The sequence below is a fragment of the Bos mutus genome, chromosome 6 (assembly GCF_027580195.1).
Source record: "Bos mutus isolate GX-2022 chromosome 6, NWIPB_WYAK_1.1, whole genome shotgun sequence".
Lineage (NCBI taxonomy): Eukaryota > Metazoa > Chordata > Mammalia > Artiodactyla > Bovidae > Bos > Bos mutus.
The window spans coordinates 115,096,906-115,115,576 of NC_091622.1; the positions used below are offsets into that span (position 1 = coordinate 115,096,906).

Below are 18,671 nucleotides of genomic sequence, written 5' to 3' on the forward strand. Positions count from 1 at the left end.
ACATCGCCGAGACCCACGGGCTGGTGGACGCGCTGACGAAGAAGCAGGAGAGACTCCACATGGCCATGGCGACTGGGCTCCGCTGCGTGAAGTTGGAGAGGGACAGCATGACCCAGTCCCGCACCATGGGCGATTGCCCCGCGCCGTGCAGCGTCTGGAACACCTGCGAGAGGCCACCCCATCAGCGCCGGCCGGGGGGAGCTGGGGGCCCGGCGCCTGGTCTGGGCGCCCTGCCCCGGCCCCTCACCTGGTACACGACGGTGGCCATGAACTGCGGGTATGGCTGCTGGCTGGACAGGAACTCGCCGATGACCTTGTTCATGACGTCCTGGGGCGGGAAGAAGTCGTCCAGGAACTGGGGCAGGACGCGTGCCACCACGCGGGCTTCGCAGGGGAACCCCTTCCGGATCCTGTGGTGGGGGGGAGCCTGGATCAGAGCCCATCTCGCCCACACTCCCCAGCCCGGGGGCTCCTGATCCGGCTGGCATGCTGAAGTAGCAGCAAAGATGGCTAGGCGGTGACATCACAGCATGCCACAGCCCCTTGTGACAGACCCGCGTCCTCCTGAGGCCCTCAAGCGCGCCTGTGCCCCTGGAACCCATCAGCGCCCTGCCAGGCCCTCTTCGTGGCAGGCCCTCTTCCCTGCCCCAGTGCTCCTGGCTGCCTGCCCTCAGCAGACCCGTGGCTGGTCCCTGGCACAAGGCCCTCCCAGGGCCAAGGGGCAGCCAGCAGGCTACTCAGGCTACTGGCCATCGGCACACCTCCGCTGGCCCTCCATGTCCATGTGTTCCGCGTGCAAGCCCCACCTGCAGGAAGCTGAGCACACACAGGCCTCGGGTGCGGAAGTGGGTCCTCTGCACCAGCACACACGAGGGGCCAGCGCGTCACACCCTGGAGCCCGTGGGGGTGGCCCCCAGAACCAATCAAACAGGCGCCTGTGACTGAGAAGCACCGGAAGGGACCTGGAAACCAGCCCGGTGTGCCCACTCCACCTGCCTGCAAATGCCAGCCGTGACCCGCAGGCGTGAGACCCGCAAGGGAGAGTCAGCGCTGTCGACCCAGCGTCCCCCACACGTGCAAGCGCGGCCAGGCTGAATGCCGGCCCTGCACGGGCGGACGCGCTCATCTTGCAGCACGCCTGGCACATGAGCCCCCGCGGGTGGGGCTAAGCGTGGGCGCCCTGCATGCCCCCGGGCTTGGTGAGTATGAGCGCGGGACTGAGGACGTGCGCTGAAATGGGCAACGAGGGCGCAGCACGCTCAGTCCGCTCTCCAGAGCACCTCATCCGGCCAGAGCGGGCCTGGAGAAGGTTCTGTGGAGAGTGCTCTCGTGAGCACCCGGATGGTCACCTGCTGACCAGAGCTGACCAGAGCTGAGGGGCGCAGAGCAGAGCCAGCTTCCCTGAGGCCACAAACATGGCCTGAGAGGCCCGGGGCAGAGCCGGACGAGGCCCCCAAGCCGTTCTGGACCCCAGGGCACACATGTGGAGGCAGGCCGTCATCACAGGCTCTCAAGGATGCTGCCTGCTCGTAAGGCTGTCCAAGGGCCATGAGAGCAGCCTCCTTTTCACGAGGGCGGCCTCCTCCCTAGCCGCTGCTACGCAGCCCCCAGGCCCTTCTCTACAGGTGGCAGCTCAGACAGTCGCTTCGGTCTCCAAGCAGGCTCCAGGCCGTCTCCTCAAAGGCCCCCAACACCGCCACACTGCCCCTCGCCACCAGGACCTGGGCAGCACTTGGGACAGCCCTGAGCCACCTGAGCCCAAACCCGGGCGCTGGGTGCCAGGACGGCCCGCGGCACAGAGCCTGGGGCCCAGGCGGGAGCAGGCCGCCCCCAGCTGCGGGCAGGCGGGCTTGTGCTCACCTGTCAAAGAGGACAGACACCCGCTCCATGGCCACGATCACGGACTCGCTGTCGGGGGCGGCAGTGCTGGGCTCGGAGGCTCGGCCTGGACTGACTTTCTCCTTTCCTGGAACAGAGCCGTTTTGTGCCGCTGGTTTGTAAAACTGGATGGTTCTGGGAAGCGGGCCTGGAGCTCACACAGGAGTTTACGAACTCCTCCTGATGGTCTGATACGGGGGGGGGCCTGGCCCCCAGGGCCCAGCCGAGACACAGGGCACAGGGGTCAGACTGACAGCCGCTCCCAGACGGGGCTCTGACCCCACGCAGCTTGGTGGCCCAGAGAACTGGAGGCCCCCGCAGAAGCCCTGCGTCTGGAGCCCAGCGGCACCCGCGTGCCGGGCTCACCTGTGTACATGCAGGTGAGCATGAGGCCCAGGGCCGCCATGGCGCGGTGCGGGCTGTGCACATTCACCCGGTCCACGCTCAGCTTGACCAGGGACTCTGCGTCTAGCCGGGAGAGCTGCTCGGAGAGCAGGAGGCGCTCCAGGCCCCGCAGGACGCAGTGGTAGACGACGGACGGGGTGGCCTCTTCGCTTCCAGACAGCATCACCCCACACATCTGCACGGGGGGGAAGGCTTCCGGGTCAAAGGGCCGCCCAGCCTCCTCCCTGGTGGGAGCCTCTGCCAGCCCAGCCCCCAGTCGCAGAGCACAGCCCAGGCCAGCCTGGCTCACCTGTATGATGGAGGCCGAGAAGTCCGGGCCCACGTCCAGCGGGTAGTTCTCGATCAGGTAGAAGGCCGCGGCGCACATCACCAGCACATGCTGCTGGCTGTGCACGCTCACGCAGCTGAAACCGAGACGCGGCCAGGTGAGCGACACGCCCGCCGCGCTGTCTGCCGGCACTGCGCGCTGGCCTCCTGTCTCAGGGACTCAGCCAGCGTCCCTGTGAGGAGGGCACCCACGTGGGCCCCTGCTGGCACCTCAGCCAGGGTCTGCTGTACGCGCACTTCTCACAGGCACCCCCACCCCCCACCCCATCGGACGAACCCGGGAGACCGCGGTGGGAGGCCGGCCACGCCCACTCACTGGGCTCTGCCCTGGAGGTTGGAGAGGAGGTAGTCGGTGACGACAGGGACGAGCTGCTTGGCGGTGTCGTCCAGGAGGTCGCACTCTAGCACGTACAGGACGCCGTGCAGGGCACCCATCGTGCTGGGCAGGTGGCTGCTCCGGAGCGCGCTCTCCAGCAGCCGGCTGACTGGTTCCGCCACGGCCTTGTCCTGGGCACAAGCACACGGCGGGCTGGGCAGGGCCCATACCCCAGGGGAGGCCCGGGAGGCTGGCCTCGCGCCACAGGGGCCTGTGTGCAGGGCTGGGGTGTCGCGGGGGCCCCCAGCACCCCTACGAGTGGGGGCTCCCTGAGCCTCCATGTCACATCTGTGCTCACACCCTTCTCCTGGGGCTGGAGTTCAGTGTGTGAGTGACACAGGGACCCACGAGGCCGGCCCTGGGAAGAACCCCAGCCCTGAGTCTGTGACGGACTTCCCTGGGGACAGATCACCCCACCCAGGGACAAGCAACCACTGCTGGCTGAGGGCCTTGTCTCACTCTGCAAAAGCCTCAGAGGCTGTCTGACTACCCCTCAGCCCCCGGGAACTCTGCCCTGTGGTCCCCGCGAAGCTGACACTGCAGAGGACTCCCTTCCTCCCACCCACACCGAAGACCGCCAACCACCAGCAGAGCCCGCGGGGGCAGCTTTCATAACCTGGGGAAGTCTGGAGAAAAGCAGAGCTTGAGAACTCCGCGGCCGGGCTGCGTGGGTACAGCCACAGAGGACAGGGTCCCGTCCCAGCAGCGTGTCCCTGTCCTGGGGGAAGCAGTGCTGCCCCCCACCAGAGGGGGTTCACCCCAGGCCAACCCGTCTAAGCCTCTTCTTGAAAGTGTTACTCATTCCATTTATAGACAACACAGCTTTAGCCTTGGGGATTCAGGCCTGAGCACAATTACCGTGAGAACGAGCCTCCCGCTGAGACAAAAGGACCCCTCAGGCCTCCAGTCTAGCTGCCTCCACCTCCCGCAGCAACCCAGGGGGCCCCACTTGGGCTTCGAACAGCAGAAGCCAGGGGACTCATCATCCCGCCCCTTGGATGGTGCTGCAGGGCACTGCAGGGGGCGGATGCGTTCTCAAGGGGGAAGACCTGGCCTCGTGCCCCCTAGGGCACAGCCGAGCCCCTAGAAAAGGCACCGCACCACCTCAGGACCCAGGGCCACGGGAGCCCCACTAGAGGCCCGGCTGGCACCCCACGCTCTGCAGTGACGTGGGGCCCCTCCTCCCGCGGCTGAGGCCCCGCACGCCCTCCGCTCACCATCCCGAGGACAGCAGCTGCTTTGCAGGTGGCGGGCACCAGGTACTGCAGGAGAATCTCGTCTTCCGAGGGGTGTACCTTCCGCAGCTCCGTCAGCGTCAGGTACATCGTCTCAAACTGGCTGCGCTCAGTGAACAAGTCCGAGACCACGAGGAGCTGGAGACGGACACGTGGTGGGAGGGGGCGGGTCACTCTGGGCTCCACACCCTGAGCCGAACCTGCACCAGAGCCTGGGCCCAGGAGAGAAGGGTGCCCGCGGCCTCCCTGGAGCCGGGCTCACACACTGCGGCCACTGCCAGCCCAGGTCTCAAAGCCGCGAAGGAGAAGCAGGCGCCTGGCTCAGAAGTCAATGCTTTGGCACCGATTCCTTCTGTCTCCCCAGAGTCTCCAGTTTCTCGCATGACATCTGAAGATGGGCTCTGATCAGGTGGAAGCCCCCCGAGCACCGGGAGTGTGTTGGAGGCGGGGGCTGGCTGGTCTTCAGGGACCCTGGCAGCTGAACAACTTAGCCGGCAGGACTTCAGGCCACCCGTGGAGGCACGCAGGCCTCTCGAGGTCACGAGGTCAAACACTTTTGTAGCAACGCTGACCCGACCTGCCCCTCTCTCCTGTGCCCTCCCGCACACAGGCACAGCGCTGTTTCCCAGAAGTCACCTGATGTTAACAGACTGAATACACAGGAGCTGTGAGAACCCAGGGACTGCTGATGAGCCAGATGCTGGATGCAAAGCAACTAAAAACTTTTAAGTTATCATTTTTAAATAGACAATTTTTTTTTTTTTTTTTGGTCATGCCATGTGGTTTGTGGAATCAAATCTGGGCCCACAGCAGTGCTGAGTCCTAACCACTGGACCACCAAGAATTTCTAGCAACTTGTTTTTTTTAAGATCTTTAGCAGTACTTATAGTTTGTTGACCTCTTTAATAAAAATCAATTTGCAACTTACATTACAAATTAAAAGTGAAGTTTTTAAAAATATCAACTTGACCAAATATCAGACAATCTGTAGAAACCTTTAAAGGAATACTGAGAAAAACAGGTTTAAAAAAAAAAACAAGTCACTCCCGAAAGGAGACACCTTTAGGTCAAAAGAACAGAAATAGCTAACGCGATGGATCCAGTCCCGGGCAGCCCTCCTTCCGGACGAAACCCAGGTGACAAGCCGGCACCGAGTGAGTGACTTTTCAAAGCTCTCAGGTGTGACTTCAACGCTGCGAGGACTGACGGGTGCTGCTCATAGGAAGCTACACTCCCTGGCGGCCCCTTGGGGCTCCTGGACATGAAGGACTCTGAGGCCAACCCCCGGACAACAACCGCCCGGATAGGTGCTTGGCTGCTGGGGGGGTATGTCTGTCACAGGCCTGAGGAGACAGCGCTGCGAGGACAGGTGGTCCCGTGCCGACTCCACGATGCGGCCACTGGGCTGGGGCGTGCCTGCCCGGCACTGTGCGTGGAGGCGGCCCTCCCCTGGCCTGAGAAGCACCACAACCTCCCGGTGTCTCCACACGGGCCCCGGGTACCACAGGGGCGGGCACGCCACTCACCGAGCGCACTACCTCGCTGATCAGGGTGACGGGGGTCCTCCTGGCGGAACTCGACGGCAGGATCCAGCGACTGTACAACTCAAGCAAAAACTGCGAACAGGAGTGGATGTCGACTCCAGCCCGGTGTTTCCTGCAATTTCCCCCAAAAGAGATGAGAGGTTCATCAAGAGGCCCCCAAACAAGGGACTGGACGGAGCTCCCGCTCGCTTGGACAGAAGGCGGAGGGAACCTGGAGTTGATCGGAGATGTGGGCGGGGACGACGGTGCCGGGGCCTCGGTCTCCTCCTCCTCCTCGTCCCACTCCTCCTCTCGCAAGGGCGTGATGCTGTTCCCCAGCCACACCGAGTGGATGGACACCTTCAGGGGACACGGGACGGGGGCGGTGCTCAGGCGCCGGGCCCGCCTGGGGTCCCTGAAGCGAGCACCAACCCCCATCCCCAGTCAGGGCTGGTCAGACCCCCAGGGGTTCGGGGCTTAAGAATGAGCCCCGGGAGCAGCTGAGGTAAAGAGACGCTAAGAAAGGGAATGTTGAAAAAGAAGAAAGGAAACTTGGCTGCTGAGAGACGTCAGGGTGAGGTCTTGACACAAAATGGAACGACAAGGTGGGATCTCTATTCAAAACCGGTCCTCTCACCAGACAACACGTGTGGGCCCGTGTTTCTGAATGACGTAACAAAGCCCCCTACACATGCAGAGGACAGTCAGCTAGCTCTGGAGAGGAGGGGTGTTGGGGAGGAACCAGTCCTGCTGGCCACCCTCCGGGCACTGACCTGGCCAAGCTTGTAGCTCATGTCCCCCAGCTCACGCTCGGGGTTGAGCTGCAGCAGCAGCTTGTCATGGCTGATGAGAGCACCTGCGGGGCAAGGACGCATGAGTGTCCCCCTAGTGGGGAATCCCGTCCCTGCACAGCCCTGAGTGTCCCCTGCAGAGTGGGGAGTCCCATCCCTACACAGCCCTGAGTGCCCCCCAGTGGAGAATCCCATCCCTGCACAGCCCTGAGTGTCCCCCCAGTGGGGAGCCTCATCCCCACACAGCCCTGAGAGTGCCCCAGTGGGGAGTCCCGTCCCCACACAGCCCTGAGTGTCCCCCAGTGGGGAGTCCCGTCCCTACACAGCCCTGAGTGCCCCCCAGTGGGGAGTCCCATCCCCACACAGCCCTGAGTGCCCCCCAGTGGGGAGTCCCATCCCCACACAGCCCTGAGTGTCCCCCAGTGGGGAGCCTCGTCCCCGCACAGCCCTGAGAGTCCCCCAGTGGGGAGTCCCGTCCCCACACAGCCCTGAGTGTCCCCTGCAGAGTGGGGAGTCCCATCCCTACACAGCCCTGAGTGCCCCCCAGTGGAGAATCCCGTCCCTGCACAGCCCTGAGTGTCCCCCTAGTGGGGAACCTCGTCCCCGCACAGCCCTGAGAGTCCCCCAGTGGGGAGTCCCGTCCCCACACAGCCCTGAGTGTCCCCCAGTGGGGAGTCCCGTCCCCACACAGCCCTGAGTGTCCCCCAGTGGGGAGCCTCGTCTCCGCACAGCCCTGAGTGTCCCCCAGTGGGGAGCCTCATTCCCGCACAGCCCTGAGAGTCCCCCAGTGGGGAGCCTCATCCCCACACAGCCCTGAGAGTGCCCCAGTGGGGAGTCCCGTCCCCACACAGCCCTGAGTGTCCCGCAGTGAGGAGTCCCGTCCCCGCACAGCCCTGAGAGTCCCCCCAGTGGGGAGCCCCATCTCTGCGCAGCCCTGAGAGTCCCCCCAGTGGGGAGCCCCATCCCTGCACAGCCCTGAGTGTCTCCTGCAGAGTGGGGAACCCCGTCCCCACGCAGCATATGAAGCTGGCAGGGCCAGCAGGGTGATATGAAACTATCACTTTTTCTCCATAACAAACCAGACTGAACGGGAACTGGCTGTGGGCTGAGCTGCAGAAGCTGGAGTGTCAGTGGTCGCTGACAAGGTGCCCACCCAGCCGGCAGCCCTGACGACTTTCTGGAGGGTGGGGCCTCCCGAGCCCCCACCCTGGCGCTGGGACAGTCCAGCTGTGCTCATGGGCATAGGGAGCAGGCTGACACCCTCAAGCGACCCACCCTCCCCATGAGCCCCTGGAACCTGTGGTGGCCGGGGCCAGAGACGGGACGGGGTCCCACGCCTGGTACAGGTGGTGAGTGGCGGCGTTTTCTCTCCTGGAAACCATTGCCTGGATCTCCTGCTCGACAATCCCTCTGATGATGCTCAGCTTCCTCCCAAACCTAAATTCAGAGCAAAGGTTACTGCCATCCGGCTCCTCCGGAATCTTCACAGTGAACCCCCTGGCTCCCAGCTTCGCCTCCAGGAAACAAGGAAGAGCCAAGGCCCCCGGGCCCTGCACAGGCGCCCCCTTAGCTCCGCCGGAGCCGGCCCCCGACACCGGAGGCCAGGTCATCAGACTCAGCCACCAAACCACCCTGGCAGCAAAGGAAAGGGCGCCCCGGCGCCTCCCTGCTCCCATGCGGCCGTGCTCTGGGGACACGGTTCTCGGGCCCACCTGGTGTCAAGGGCCTTCAGGGGCTTGTTCCGGGGCTGCTGCTCCAGGCAGCTCACGGCCGGGTTGCCAGCCACAGGCACGGTCATCGCGCTCAGCACCAGGGAGGTGATGGCCTGCACAGCCAGGACGTGGATCTGCGTCCTCTCCACGTCCTCCTGGAAGGAGAGCCCCAGGTCACCAAGGCGCACACCGCAGCACGCTACCTCCCCCATGGCTGCCTGGCCAGGCGGCCTCATGGGCATGGGCCCCGAGCAGGAGGAGGAGACGCTTCAGAGTTTCCCTGAAGATAAACCCAAAGGCTGGGGACGCCCGATGAGCCGAGGATCCCTCCCGAAGGCCGGCCCGGCTCACAGGCAGCTGCTGAGGGTTCACAGAGGCCCTGACGCAGCAGAGAGAGGCTCCCTCTGACCCTGGAACTGAGTGTCTGGCCCCGAGCGGGACAGATGGACGTGCCTTCCTGCCCGGGGTCCCGGGGCGTCTGCCTGAATTCACCAGAATCCACATGCATCTATGATTTGAGATAAATCTGATGGGCAAGTGGCTGCTTTTCAGAGCCAGCTTTCCTCCAGACACAAACCTCCAAATAGGAATTACTTTTTAAGAAACTGTCCTCAATTTCCTCACCAGCTTTAAGGGCCCTGCATATGACAAGCTGCTAGCTCCTCTCCGGCGAAAGTCACTCCTGGTAATGTCTGACACATATACTCTCTGAACTGCCGTTTCTGCTGCTTCATACCACACCTTCTACCTGAAGAACGTGTGTCTGAGGACTTTCAATATTTTAGGCTTTCCTTTACCAGAACGTGTCTTCTATTAATTTTAAACTACCATAATATGCATTAACACTCCAAGCCGCATAAAATTTTTGCAAAACAAGAGAAATAAACACTGGTAATCATGTGTGGCCTCTAAGACACGTGTTTCCTTTTTGATGGAATGTTGCTACACACCATACCTGAACAGTGAGAAGCAGAACACAAGATACATTTAAGAAAGGACACAGTCCTACGGCCTGGAGGCAGCACGCTGCGGTAAACGCCTTCCAGCCACGATTCTAGAGCACCCAGACCTTGGAACACCAGCCAGGACGTAACTGGCTACCCGTTTACCAACCGGGTGAGACAGGCGGGAGGGCGTGCTGCCCCGGCCCCCACGCACGGGGTGCTTCCGTGCGAGCCTGCGCGCAGCCTTACTTCCGGGGGGCTCTCCTCCTGCTCCATCATGAGTGGCTGAGTCACCAGGACGCCGAGAAGGGTGGCCCACGTCTCCTCAAACTGGGTGCGGCTGGTCCACCCTGGAATGTGAGTGTTGCTTTAGACAGACGGTCCCCGCTGCTCCGCCTTCTCTGCGAGACAGGGCAGTGGGTACTCTGGCTCTCGCTGGCCAGGTGCCCACAAAGCCACTGCCCAGAGACTCAGGATGGCGCTGCGGTGCAGCCTCACTTCCGGCCGAGCCCAGCGGTGAACAGACCAACACAGCTGAGTTCAGCCCAGGTGGCCTGGTGTGAAGCACCCTCTGGACCCTGCTGTGTGGATGTCCGAGTGGGCGACGCTCATATGGGGTCAGAGTGCCCTCTGCCCAGCTTAGCAGGGGCTGGGACGGCCTTACTTAGAGTCACACCCCCAGACCGCATGGGTGTGTTCAGCCTCCACTGTGGAACCACACCAGAGCGGATGCACAGGCTGCCGGGTGAACTCTACGTCAGGGCAGCGGCATAAAAGCTTAGAGCAATGGCTGCCCTGACTCCGTCAAGAAAGACGGTAGGTCGAGACAGAGTGTAATCTGTGGGGAAAGTCCAGTCTGTGAGGAGAGTGTCTCAGGGGCCATTCTCAGGCACCACTGTCCCAAGCCGCTCTCAAGGTGGTCCTGGGTGAGCAGTTATCCCAAGGGCCATGACCCTAGAGGGGAGGAGGCCGTGCCACTTGAATCAGGGCTACAAGGGGCAAGAACAGGGTGCCGAGGACAGAAAACCAAAGCCGCAAACATTAGGAACTCTCTGGTGACGTGACGTGGACAGACAGAGCGGCTGATTCAGGTACGGAGCAGACACACAGATGAGCTGAGGCAGGAGGCCTAGAGAGACGTGTGCTGACTCCCCGGCAGGAGAGAGGAAACGAAGGACCACGGGCAGCAGCGGCGTACGGGGAGGCCTGCAGGCCACCTCCAGGTGAGTGGGGACTGACGACGCAGATGGGGAAGCCCAGAGACACAGGGCGCGGGGGTCGGGTGGGCTGGGGGAGGCAGGGGCCGCCGGGGAGAGGGCAGAGAAGTTCCGAAGACAGCAGCCTCAGACTGCTGCTCAGGCTTCGCTGTGGACAGGGAGAGGGCTCACCGCTCGACTCAGGGAGGAGAGGTGGCAGCAAGGTGTCTGCTGGCCCACGCCCCAGGGTCACCACAGCACAGACCCCGTGCAGGCTGAGAGAGGAGGGGCGCTGGGCGGAGGGGCCGACGTGGGGCTGGGGCTGGCATGGAGTCGCCCTGCCGGGCGCAGCCTCGCAGGCTCTGCCGATGACAGCGCTCACGCGCCAGGGCTACCCCAGCCACAACACGGGGACGAAGAGGGTGAGCTTCCGCTACGCTGCAGGCAGCAAGGCAGCGTCCTGAGGGGAGCCTGGGACCCTGCTGCTGACGGAGACGCCACGCGTCGGGCCCTTCCGTTTCTAAAGTTGCAGCAGTTGTGTGAAACAGCCGCCACCCGCGTGCCACGGATGGTCCAAGAGCAGTCCTGGGGGTCAAAGCGGCTGCCCCGCAGCCCAGTGCTGCCCCCCTGAGGTCTGCTGCCTGCCCCGCCTCATGGCGCACACCGCTCTGCCTGGCACACGGGGACCGGGGCGGCAGCGGTCACAGGCGGCTCCCGCAGGGAACCCCGCACCCTCCAGCCGAGGGGCCGAGACACAGGCCAAACCCGGCTCAGCACCACCCATCACAGGGGCACCGCCTGACCTGACGTGAACATGCGGGAATAAACGCTCTCACACACACACGTGCACACACACTTGTCATCGTGACAGCTTTGTGTATATTATAGAACGTACGCACACGATTGTGTCCTGCCTCAACGCCTCCCTGGATAAAAGAAGGCAGACCCCACCGCTGCCCCAGCTCCCAGCAAGCGTGTCAGGGCGACACGCCCGCAGGGCCCTGGCCTACCCAGCGTGTTGATGCGGTAGATGAACTCTCTGAAGACCTCCTTCTCTTGAAGGAACTCCACGGGGATCTCAGGGAACACTGTGCCGAAATCCCCTCCTGGTTTGGGTGACCATCCAAGTTTCCACACCTAAGAGGGTGGGAGAGAAACAGTGAAGGCAAGGTGGCCAGACGGGGAGGGCACCCGGAAACGCGCCTTGTCTCCCCACGGCTCCCTGGCTGCAGACACGGTTGAGCGGGGGAGCTCTCCGAGTCCAGCTTCGTCGCCCAGTGCTGCTCCCGCAGCAGAAGCCCAGCTCCCAGCCGGCCCCAGCTCGCGCTGGATCCCCGAGTCCAGTCCCCCGGCCCCGGCTCGCGCTGGGTCCCCGAGTCCGCAGCAGGAGCCCAGCTCCCAGCCGGCCCCGGCTCGCGCTGGATCCCCGAGTCTGGTCCCCCGGCCCAGCAGCTCCAGCACCTCTGGCAGACACTCTCAAGGAGCCACGTGGGGCGCAGCGCTCGCGCGAGGAGCCTCATCTACAGGGCGTGGTCTGTGCGGGCCAGACACCGGGGCCTCCGGACTGTGCCTTCCTCTATCTGCTCCCCACTCCCTCCCAAAGGCGAGCCGGCTCGACACCTGCAGGGATGGCCCGAGGGCAGCGCCAGCTCCCCAGCTCTCCTCCCAGTTCCATGGTGACCTCGGGACAGCAGCTGCTGGGCTTTCCCTCAGAAGGAGCCCCTGAGTGGGACTCCTTCCCCTCCCACAGCAAAATCCTCTTCAGGCCAAGGGCCCCCTGCCTCCTCTGAGCAGCCTCTGCAGAACCTCGTGTGCACAGAGGCTGCGCCCCACCAGCTGGCACGCACCCTCCCCAGGCAGCAACAAGCACCCGCCTCAGGCCCCGGCCCGCCTCCCCCGGCCGGCTGCAGCCCCGCATCCTGCTCGTCCAGGCCCTACCGGTTATCTAGAACCAGGTCCTTTAACAGTGCCCACTGGATCCTGGTTCTGGTTCTGAAGCTAGCTTTGGAAGAGCAGCTGAGCTGCAGCTGGGCCAAACCCCTGGGCCGCCTTGGGGTGACTGCTGACAGGGAGGCAGTGAGGGGCACAGTTTCTGCTCTCCCACTAAAGAGACGGGTCTGAGGAGCCGCCTTGGGGTGACTGCTGACAGGGAGGCACGTGAGGGGCGCAGTTTCTGCTCTCCCACTAAAGAGACGGGTCTGAGGAGCCGCCTTGGGGTGACTGCTGACAGGGAGGCACGGGAGGGGTGCAATTTCTGCTCTCCCACTAAAGAGACGGGTCTGAGGACCTTAGAATCGCACCTGGTGCCGTGGGGGCAATTGCTTCATTTCGCCTCATTTTGCCACGTGATCCCTCACCGTTTCAGAGCACTGCTACTAATGACTGAGCCACGGCGCGCCCGAGGAGCCCAGACGGGTGTCTTGACGGCACACAGGAGCACGCCAGCCCCCGTCAGCGGGCATTGGTGCGCTCACGCCTTGGCTTCCTGCTCAGGGACCCCCGAGTTGGGGGCCTGCCGAGTCTGCCTTGTTTGCGTCCTGAGCCAGGGGAGGGCTGACTCACCAGGGGCGGGACGCGCGTGTAGCTGTTGACGAGCGGCAAGCGGGCCAAGCTGATGACAATGTTCCTGAGCACCGGCGTGAGGAACGCGGGCGTATGGCTGTTCCTCTTGTGGCCCAAGGCCAATACCGACGGCAGGCACTCCACCATCTCGGCCACCATGCCACAGGCTGCAGTGATGTACTGAGGGTCTGAACAGACACCGCCGTAAGAGAGGCCCCTTCTGTTGAAGCACACCCCGAACCACCGCCCGCCCCGACTTGCCCAGCCTCACAGGGTGGGAGGCACAGGCCCACCACGCGCCAGAGACATGACTTGTCGTGGGCGCCTCACATGGACTCATTTACTTCACCCTCCTGCAGCCCCATCAGCTGAGCGGGACACCCCCGTGGGGTGTGAGGTCACGGAGAGCCAGGCGGCGGAGCATGCCCACAGTGGGGCGGAAAAGGCGCCATCTCCCAGCTCCAGGACAAGAAGGACACAGCCGAGGACGGGTCAAGCGTCCACACCGACCACGTAGGAGTACTCTCCTATGAATGACTCTCAAGCCCCCGAAGACTCGACGTAAGAGAAACGACCCCAAGACTTACTCTGTGTGTCTGAATCCACGCTGTCCTCTCTGGCAGGCTTGGGGGTGCTCGTCCTTCTTTCTGGACTAAGAAGCTGGTCCCCGGGCTGCACCACAACTGAAATCACAACGAAACAAACAGAAGAATTCCAAAGCATGTCGACCGTCCCTTTCTGTTCAGATTTTCACATTCGTGTAGCCTTATGAACGCTTCCCAAGTGACAGGTTAGGTCAAGTGAGCTTGAAGTTTCCTAGATTCAACTTGGGACAACTTCAGACCCACTAGACTCAAGTATCAATCTCTAGGTTAATCTGAAATGCACCAGGATCTGAACTTCTACACTTGGATTCCTCAGTCCTTCTGCTCTGTGCCACCTCTGACCCTGAGGGCTTTTATCAGACAGCTCATGATCCATTACTGCTAACAGCATGCCTGGAGCCCCCAAGAAGCTTGGCTTTGATAAATCACTCCCTGGATCTTTGTTTTCATGTTACTACAAATGGACAGATGAAAACAATTTAAACAATGAATCTTCAAAACACCACTCTATATTTAATTTAAAAATACAAAACATCAAGACACCCTCTCACATATAAACTATAAAATCCAATTTTAAAAACATTTTGGCTAATGACCCTTGTTAAGGACACTGTCCCTTGAAAAGAATAAGACACTTTTATTTCAAAATTGATGCAGTATAGAAACAAGCATTTTGACTGTAACAGAAAAGAAGTGATTTTTGAAGGTAATCTTATTGGTCTTGTGACGACTCACAACTACAGGGGGAACCGCCAACTAGGACCCGAGACCAAAGGGCCAGAAAGCAGATGCAGTTCTTAATGGAAGCTGAAATTCCAAATCCACACAAAAGCAAATTCAAGTCAAATTCTAGGGCAGACTCCAAGAGCCCGGACATGAAGGCAAGGCCCGTAATTCCTCCACCTCCTCACTCCCGATTCCCAGCTCAGCACCTGGAGAGCAGGTGGCAAATAACCGTCTGTGCCTAGCCCTGCAGCACGGACCACTGCTTCAAGGGCCAAAGGACAGCGCGCACCCCGGTCTCGACTCACTGGCCTCCAGGATGAATCGCACACAGTGGATGAGGGAGCAGGCGTAGGTCACCATGTCGGGCGCGGCGAGCAGGCTCCAGAGGCCGGGCAGCTGCAGGGCCAGGCAGCAGCAGTCCAGGCCTGCCTGCAGGTCCAGGCTCAGCGGGACCCTCGCGTGGATCAGGTGCCACGACAGTGCCTGTGGGGCGGGTCGTGTGAAGGAAGGCCCGGGCCCCATCCCGCCCCAGGGCCCGCCGTCGGGCACGTCCAGACTGCCCTCCGGAGCCACGGCTCTCAGGCCACCACTCCCAGCTCCTCCAGTCCAACCCCGACCTGCTAGCTCACTGAGGGACGCCCGCCTCATCTGGTTGCCCTGTCTTCAGCTTCTGCGCCTCTGGCTCTGACCACTCAGGCTGTGGGCTAGGCGCTCCCCTAGAACTCCCACAGCCCGGGGGGCTCCCACAGCCCGGGGCCTTGGCCTCGGCCACAGTCATGGAGGCTGAACCCGACAGTGAGGCTGTGCTGGCTGCTTCCCAGCAGGTAGAGCCGCTCAGCCCGGCTTCCCTCGTCTGTGAAACGAGACCAGCAGCCCTCACAGGGCTACAGTGAGCCCTGAACGGGATGCTGCAGGGAGGGCCGCCCTGCCCATGGCGACGGCAGCGGCCTCTGCAACATCACCAGGTGCCTGTCTGCCAGCCTTCCTGCGGCCCCAGCACCTGAAGGGCAGGGTCACAGCACTCGGGCTCATCGCTTCAGGAGCAAGCGTGTGAGTGCCCTCTGCATGCCGCTGTCTCCCCGCGGCCCGGCGGCGGGGGTGTGGGCACTGTTCAGGTGTCTGCCTCCCAGGGTGCAGGCCGGGCGCTTCTCCAGAGGGCGCATGAAAGGACCGGGGCCCACCCTGTGCACACGTTTCAGGTTGGGGGTATTTATAAGTGTTAACACCAAGAGCATTCAATTCCCCACAGCTGAAATAGCAGGCTTATTGCTCAATTTGAAATATAACAAATTTCTCAGATCGCTACTTTTTAAGTGTCTAAAATTAAAATACTCACGACTTTTTCTCCCTGGAAATAAATTTAAATGGATGGTTTGTACTAAATCAAAAAACTTGCTTGGCATCAAGGAAACAGACTCACAAATAAGTGAACAAGGCCTCCCCGCCCTGTACCTGGGAGACCCCGGGCAGGAGGCCAGGTCCCAGGTCTGACTCATCAGAGCGCCCGCCCCCCCAGCCCAGAGGCAGAGATGGGGGCAGATGCTGCCAACCTCACGAGGCAAACTGTACAACAGAGCCACAAGAGGAGCGACCGTGCTCAGAGGAGTGGGGGTGGGCGTGCTGTGGGACACGGGCACTGAGGGGAGGGCAGGCCTCGGGCGTCAGGCTGGCCCCGCTCTGGGTTTCAGACAGAGGAGCCTCCTCCCTCTGCGGGCGGTGCCTCAGCCTTCCCGCAGCTCTGAGCCCGAGTTCCCGCGCTGCGGCTTACCTCGAGAGTCATGACCATGAACTTCACAGTGTCCCTCTCTTTCTCAGGAGGAAGGTGCAAATGGCTGGGCAGCTTGGAGAACACCAGCAGGTACTGGGCAAGGGCCCGGGCCAGGGTGGTCAGAGTCCGATACAGTGCAGCATCCCCTGGAACAGAAGGCCCCGTGGGTGGACGAGCCCCCAGCAGAGCCCTGACCTTCCCTGCGAAGCTGACAGCGGCTGCAGACATGGCTCCCGGAACACACTGCACACATCCCGCCGTCCCGTGAGCCCAGGCCCCGTGTTCCCGAGGCTGAGACTGCGCTCCTCGGGGCCCGGAGCCTGGGCCATGCCAAAGCATGGCAAAGCGGGACACACAGCAAGGACACTCGGAGCCAGGGCCCAGGGCGGGCCCCGGCTGCCTCTACATGCCACAGAGTGCTGGCCCACAGCCTTCACTGTGCCTTCACTCGGCGCAAGGCCTGGCACCGGCTCTGCAGCATTTTATAAAAGTAAGAGGAGCTTTCAGTGTACTTACCAAAGAGGTCATCCAGCTTGCTCCAGTAGGCGCTGGGTTGCGTGGGCAGGAACGGCTGGAAAGCTTCGTGGACGGCGGGAAGCTGCTGGACCACAACAGTCACGCGGTCCAGAGTTGCCGTGCGAGCTGCTTCAAAAAGGGGGCTCTCCTGGCCCCCCGAGATCTCACGCATGCCCAGGCCCAGGCACGGCGCCAACAGGCTCAGGTTGAACTCCTGAATCGGGGCATTAGAGGTTGAACAACGACTGTGACACGTGTCCAGTCAGGCAAGAGACACACAGCAGAGAGCAGAACACAGACATTCGGAGACGGCAGATAAGCACAGCGTCAGAGACTCGCGAACAAGTACCTGCTCCCGCTTCTGTCACAGATAACCGACCACCCCCATCCTACATCCGACCAATGAGGTATGTTTCTGGACTCTACTAGTTCCTTCAAGTTTTATTTATTTTGGCAGAGCCACAAGGCATGTGTGATCTCAGCTCCCCAACCAAGGATGGAACCCAAGCCCCCGAGTGGAAGCGCAGAGTCCTAACCATTGGACAGCCAGGGAAGTCCTGGTACTTTAATTCTAAAGAAATGTTTCTGCCTTCATATTTATCTGAAGTCAAAAATTTAATATGATGGAATTTTAACTGATACAGATACAAAATCAAGCTGATGTGCCACCCAGGAAATCAGTGGAACACCAAACGTCCCCAGTGTCTGAAAAAGACAAGTGATGTTTCAAAAGCAGGTGAAAGAAATCACAGCAGGCATAGAAATGTGGCAAGTTTGATTGGAAAAACAGCACTCATTCGATAATGCTTCAATTTGTATTGTGCTCTGCCAGCTTTTGAAAGCCATTTAAGGATCTTTCCAGCAGATCTTTAGTTAACATTCAGAAAAGCGTGTCATCACCAGTGACCAAAACTGAGCCCTCTGGTACAGCCATTAATGCTGAGCCTTTCTTTAAAGCTGGTAAAAGTCTAATTCGCAAATTTGGAAAATTCAATAAATCGGTTATTAAGTAAGCTTATCATTTACCAGCAAATCAGCTTTCACTGAATGGCTCTTAAAATGATTTTAGCAAACTGATGCTCCTGTTCTTTTTCCACGGAGCTTTTATTTTCACACTGATGGAGGGTCAGTGCTTGGGAACACGCGGCTGCGTGGTTGCACCGAGGCTCTCCGTGTCACACCTGGACTGTCCCCTGGGCCTACGTCACTCCCACTTGGTCTACTCAAGGCAGCACCACGACACCTAAAGGTTTATCAGCCGCTGGTCCCAGGAGGTCTGAGAAGGGACCCGCCAGGGCTGTGGCCAGCTCCACACAGCAGCCTGCAGGCTGCCTCATGAGGCGGGGGCCTCCCTGCATGCACTGCGTGCAGGGAGGGGCTTCCTAGTTTCCAGAACATCATCACAGAGTCTACTCCATCACGCACCGCAACACCACACTGCTGCTGCCTGTCAGGGGCGCGAGACAAGCAGATCTCACTGCAAGTCAAGGGAGCCTGCTTCCTTCAGGTTCCCAGGGGGTGCCAGTGGCAAGGAATCCACCTGCCAACACAGGAGACGCAAGAGATGCAAGTTTGATCCCCGGGTTGGCAAGATCCCCTGGAGAAGGGAATGGCAACCCACTGCAGTATTCTTGCCTGGAGAATTCCATGGACAGAGGAGCCAGGCGGGCTACAGTCCATGGGGTCTCAAAGAGTCAGACACAACTGAGCGACTAACACTTATAATTGATTTCCTTTAACTGCGTGAAAGGGTGAGCTAAACACAGGAGGCTGAGGTCACACGCTGCATCAGGTTCCCTGCCTTTAAGGCACAAAGGTGAGGGGCGCACACTGCAAGCAGGTCATGCCACAGTGGAGCAGGGCAGGCCCGCGCGAGCGGCGAAAGCGACACAGACCCCGCGTCCCTAGCCCCGTACCGAGTGCATCATGAAGGCGCCCAGGTCGCCCGCGGGGATCCGGCTCACCAGCTCTGCGCCTTCCAGCAGGGCAGAGTCTGACCGAGTCCAGCACTGGGCCTTCACCAGCTGCACGTACCAGTCCTGGACAGAAGGGAAGGAGACGGCAGGCTGCAGCCGCGCGGGCTCTCGGGGCTGCAAGCTGACCGTCA

At 61.2% G+C, this 18,671-nt stretch overlaps 1 protein-coding gene across 4 annotated transcripts in view; it reads right to left on the bottom strand.

Annotated features, from left to right (window-relative positions):
* The window catches only part of HTT (huntingtin), a 132,011-nt gene that overhangs the window by 4,307 nt on the left and 109,033 nt on the right, over window positions 1-18,671 (bottom strand). For 3 of the 4 annotated variants that reach the window (XM_070372786.1, XM_070372785.1, XM_070372787.1), the window contains 20 exons: window positions 18,481-18,603; window positions 16,565-16,778; window positions 16,049-16,194; window positions 14,586-14,763; window positions 13,537-13,632; window positions 12,950-13,137; window positions 11,398-11,524; window positions 9,441-9,541; window positions 8,248-8,402; window positions 7,833-7,972; window positions 6,518-6,600; window positions 5,977-6,104; window positions 5,748-5,877; window positions 4,204-4,359; window positions 2,927-3,117; window positions 2,573-2,687; window positions 2,245-2,458; window positions 1,861-1,966; window positions 248-410; window positions 3-163 (listed from right to left, as the gene is read on the bottom strand). In XM_070372786.1, coding sequence (XP_070228887.1) covers window positions 3-163; window positions 248-410; window positions 1,861-1,966; window positions 2,245-2,458; window positions 2,573-2,687; window positions 2,927-3,117; window positions 4,204-4,359; window positions 5,748-5,877; window positions 5,977-6,104; window positions 6,518-6,600; window positions 7,833-7,972; window positions 8,248-8,402; window positions 9,441-9,541; window positions 11,398-11,524; window positions 12,950-13,137; window positions 13,537-13,632; window positions 14,586-14,763; window positions 16,049-16,194; window positions 16,565-16,778; window positions 18,481-18,603 — 2,915 coding nt within the window. Of the gene's footprint in view, window positions 1-2; window positions 164-247; window positions 411-1,860; window positions 1,967-2,244; window positions 2,459-2,572; window positions 2,688-2,887; window positions 3,118-4,203; window positions 4,360-5,747; window positions 5,878-5,976; window positions 6,105-6,517; window positions 6,601-7,832; window positions 7,973-8,247; window positions 8,403-9,440; window positions 9,542-11,397; window positions 11,525-12,949; window positions 13,138-13,536; window positions 13,633-14,585; window positions 14,764-16,048; window positions 16,195-16,564; window positions 16,779-18,480; window positions 18,604-18,671 lie in introns of those variants that run through there. The other variant, XM_070372788.1, reaches the window with a different exon arrangement.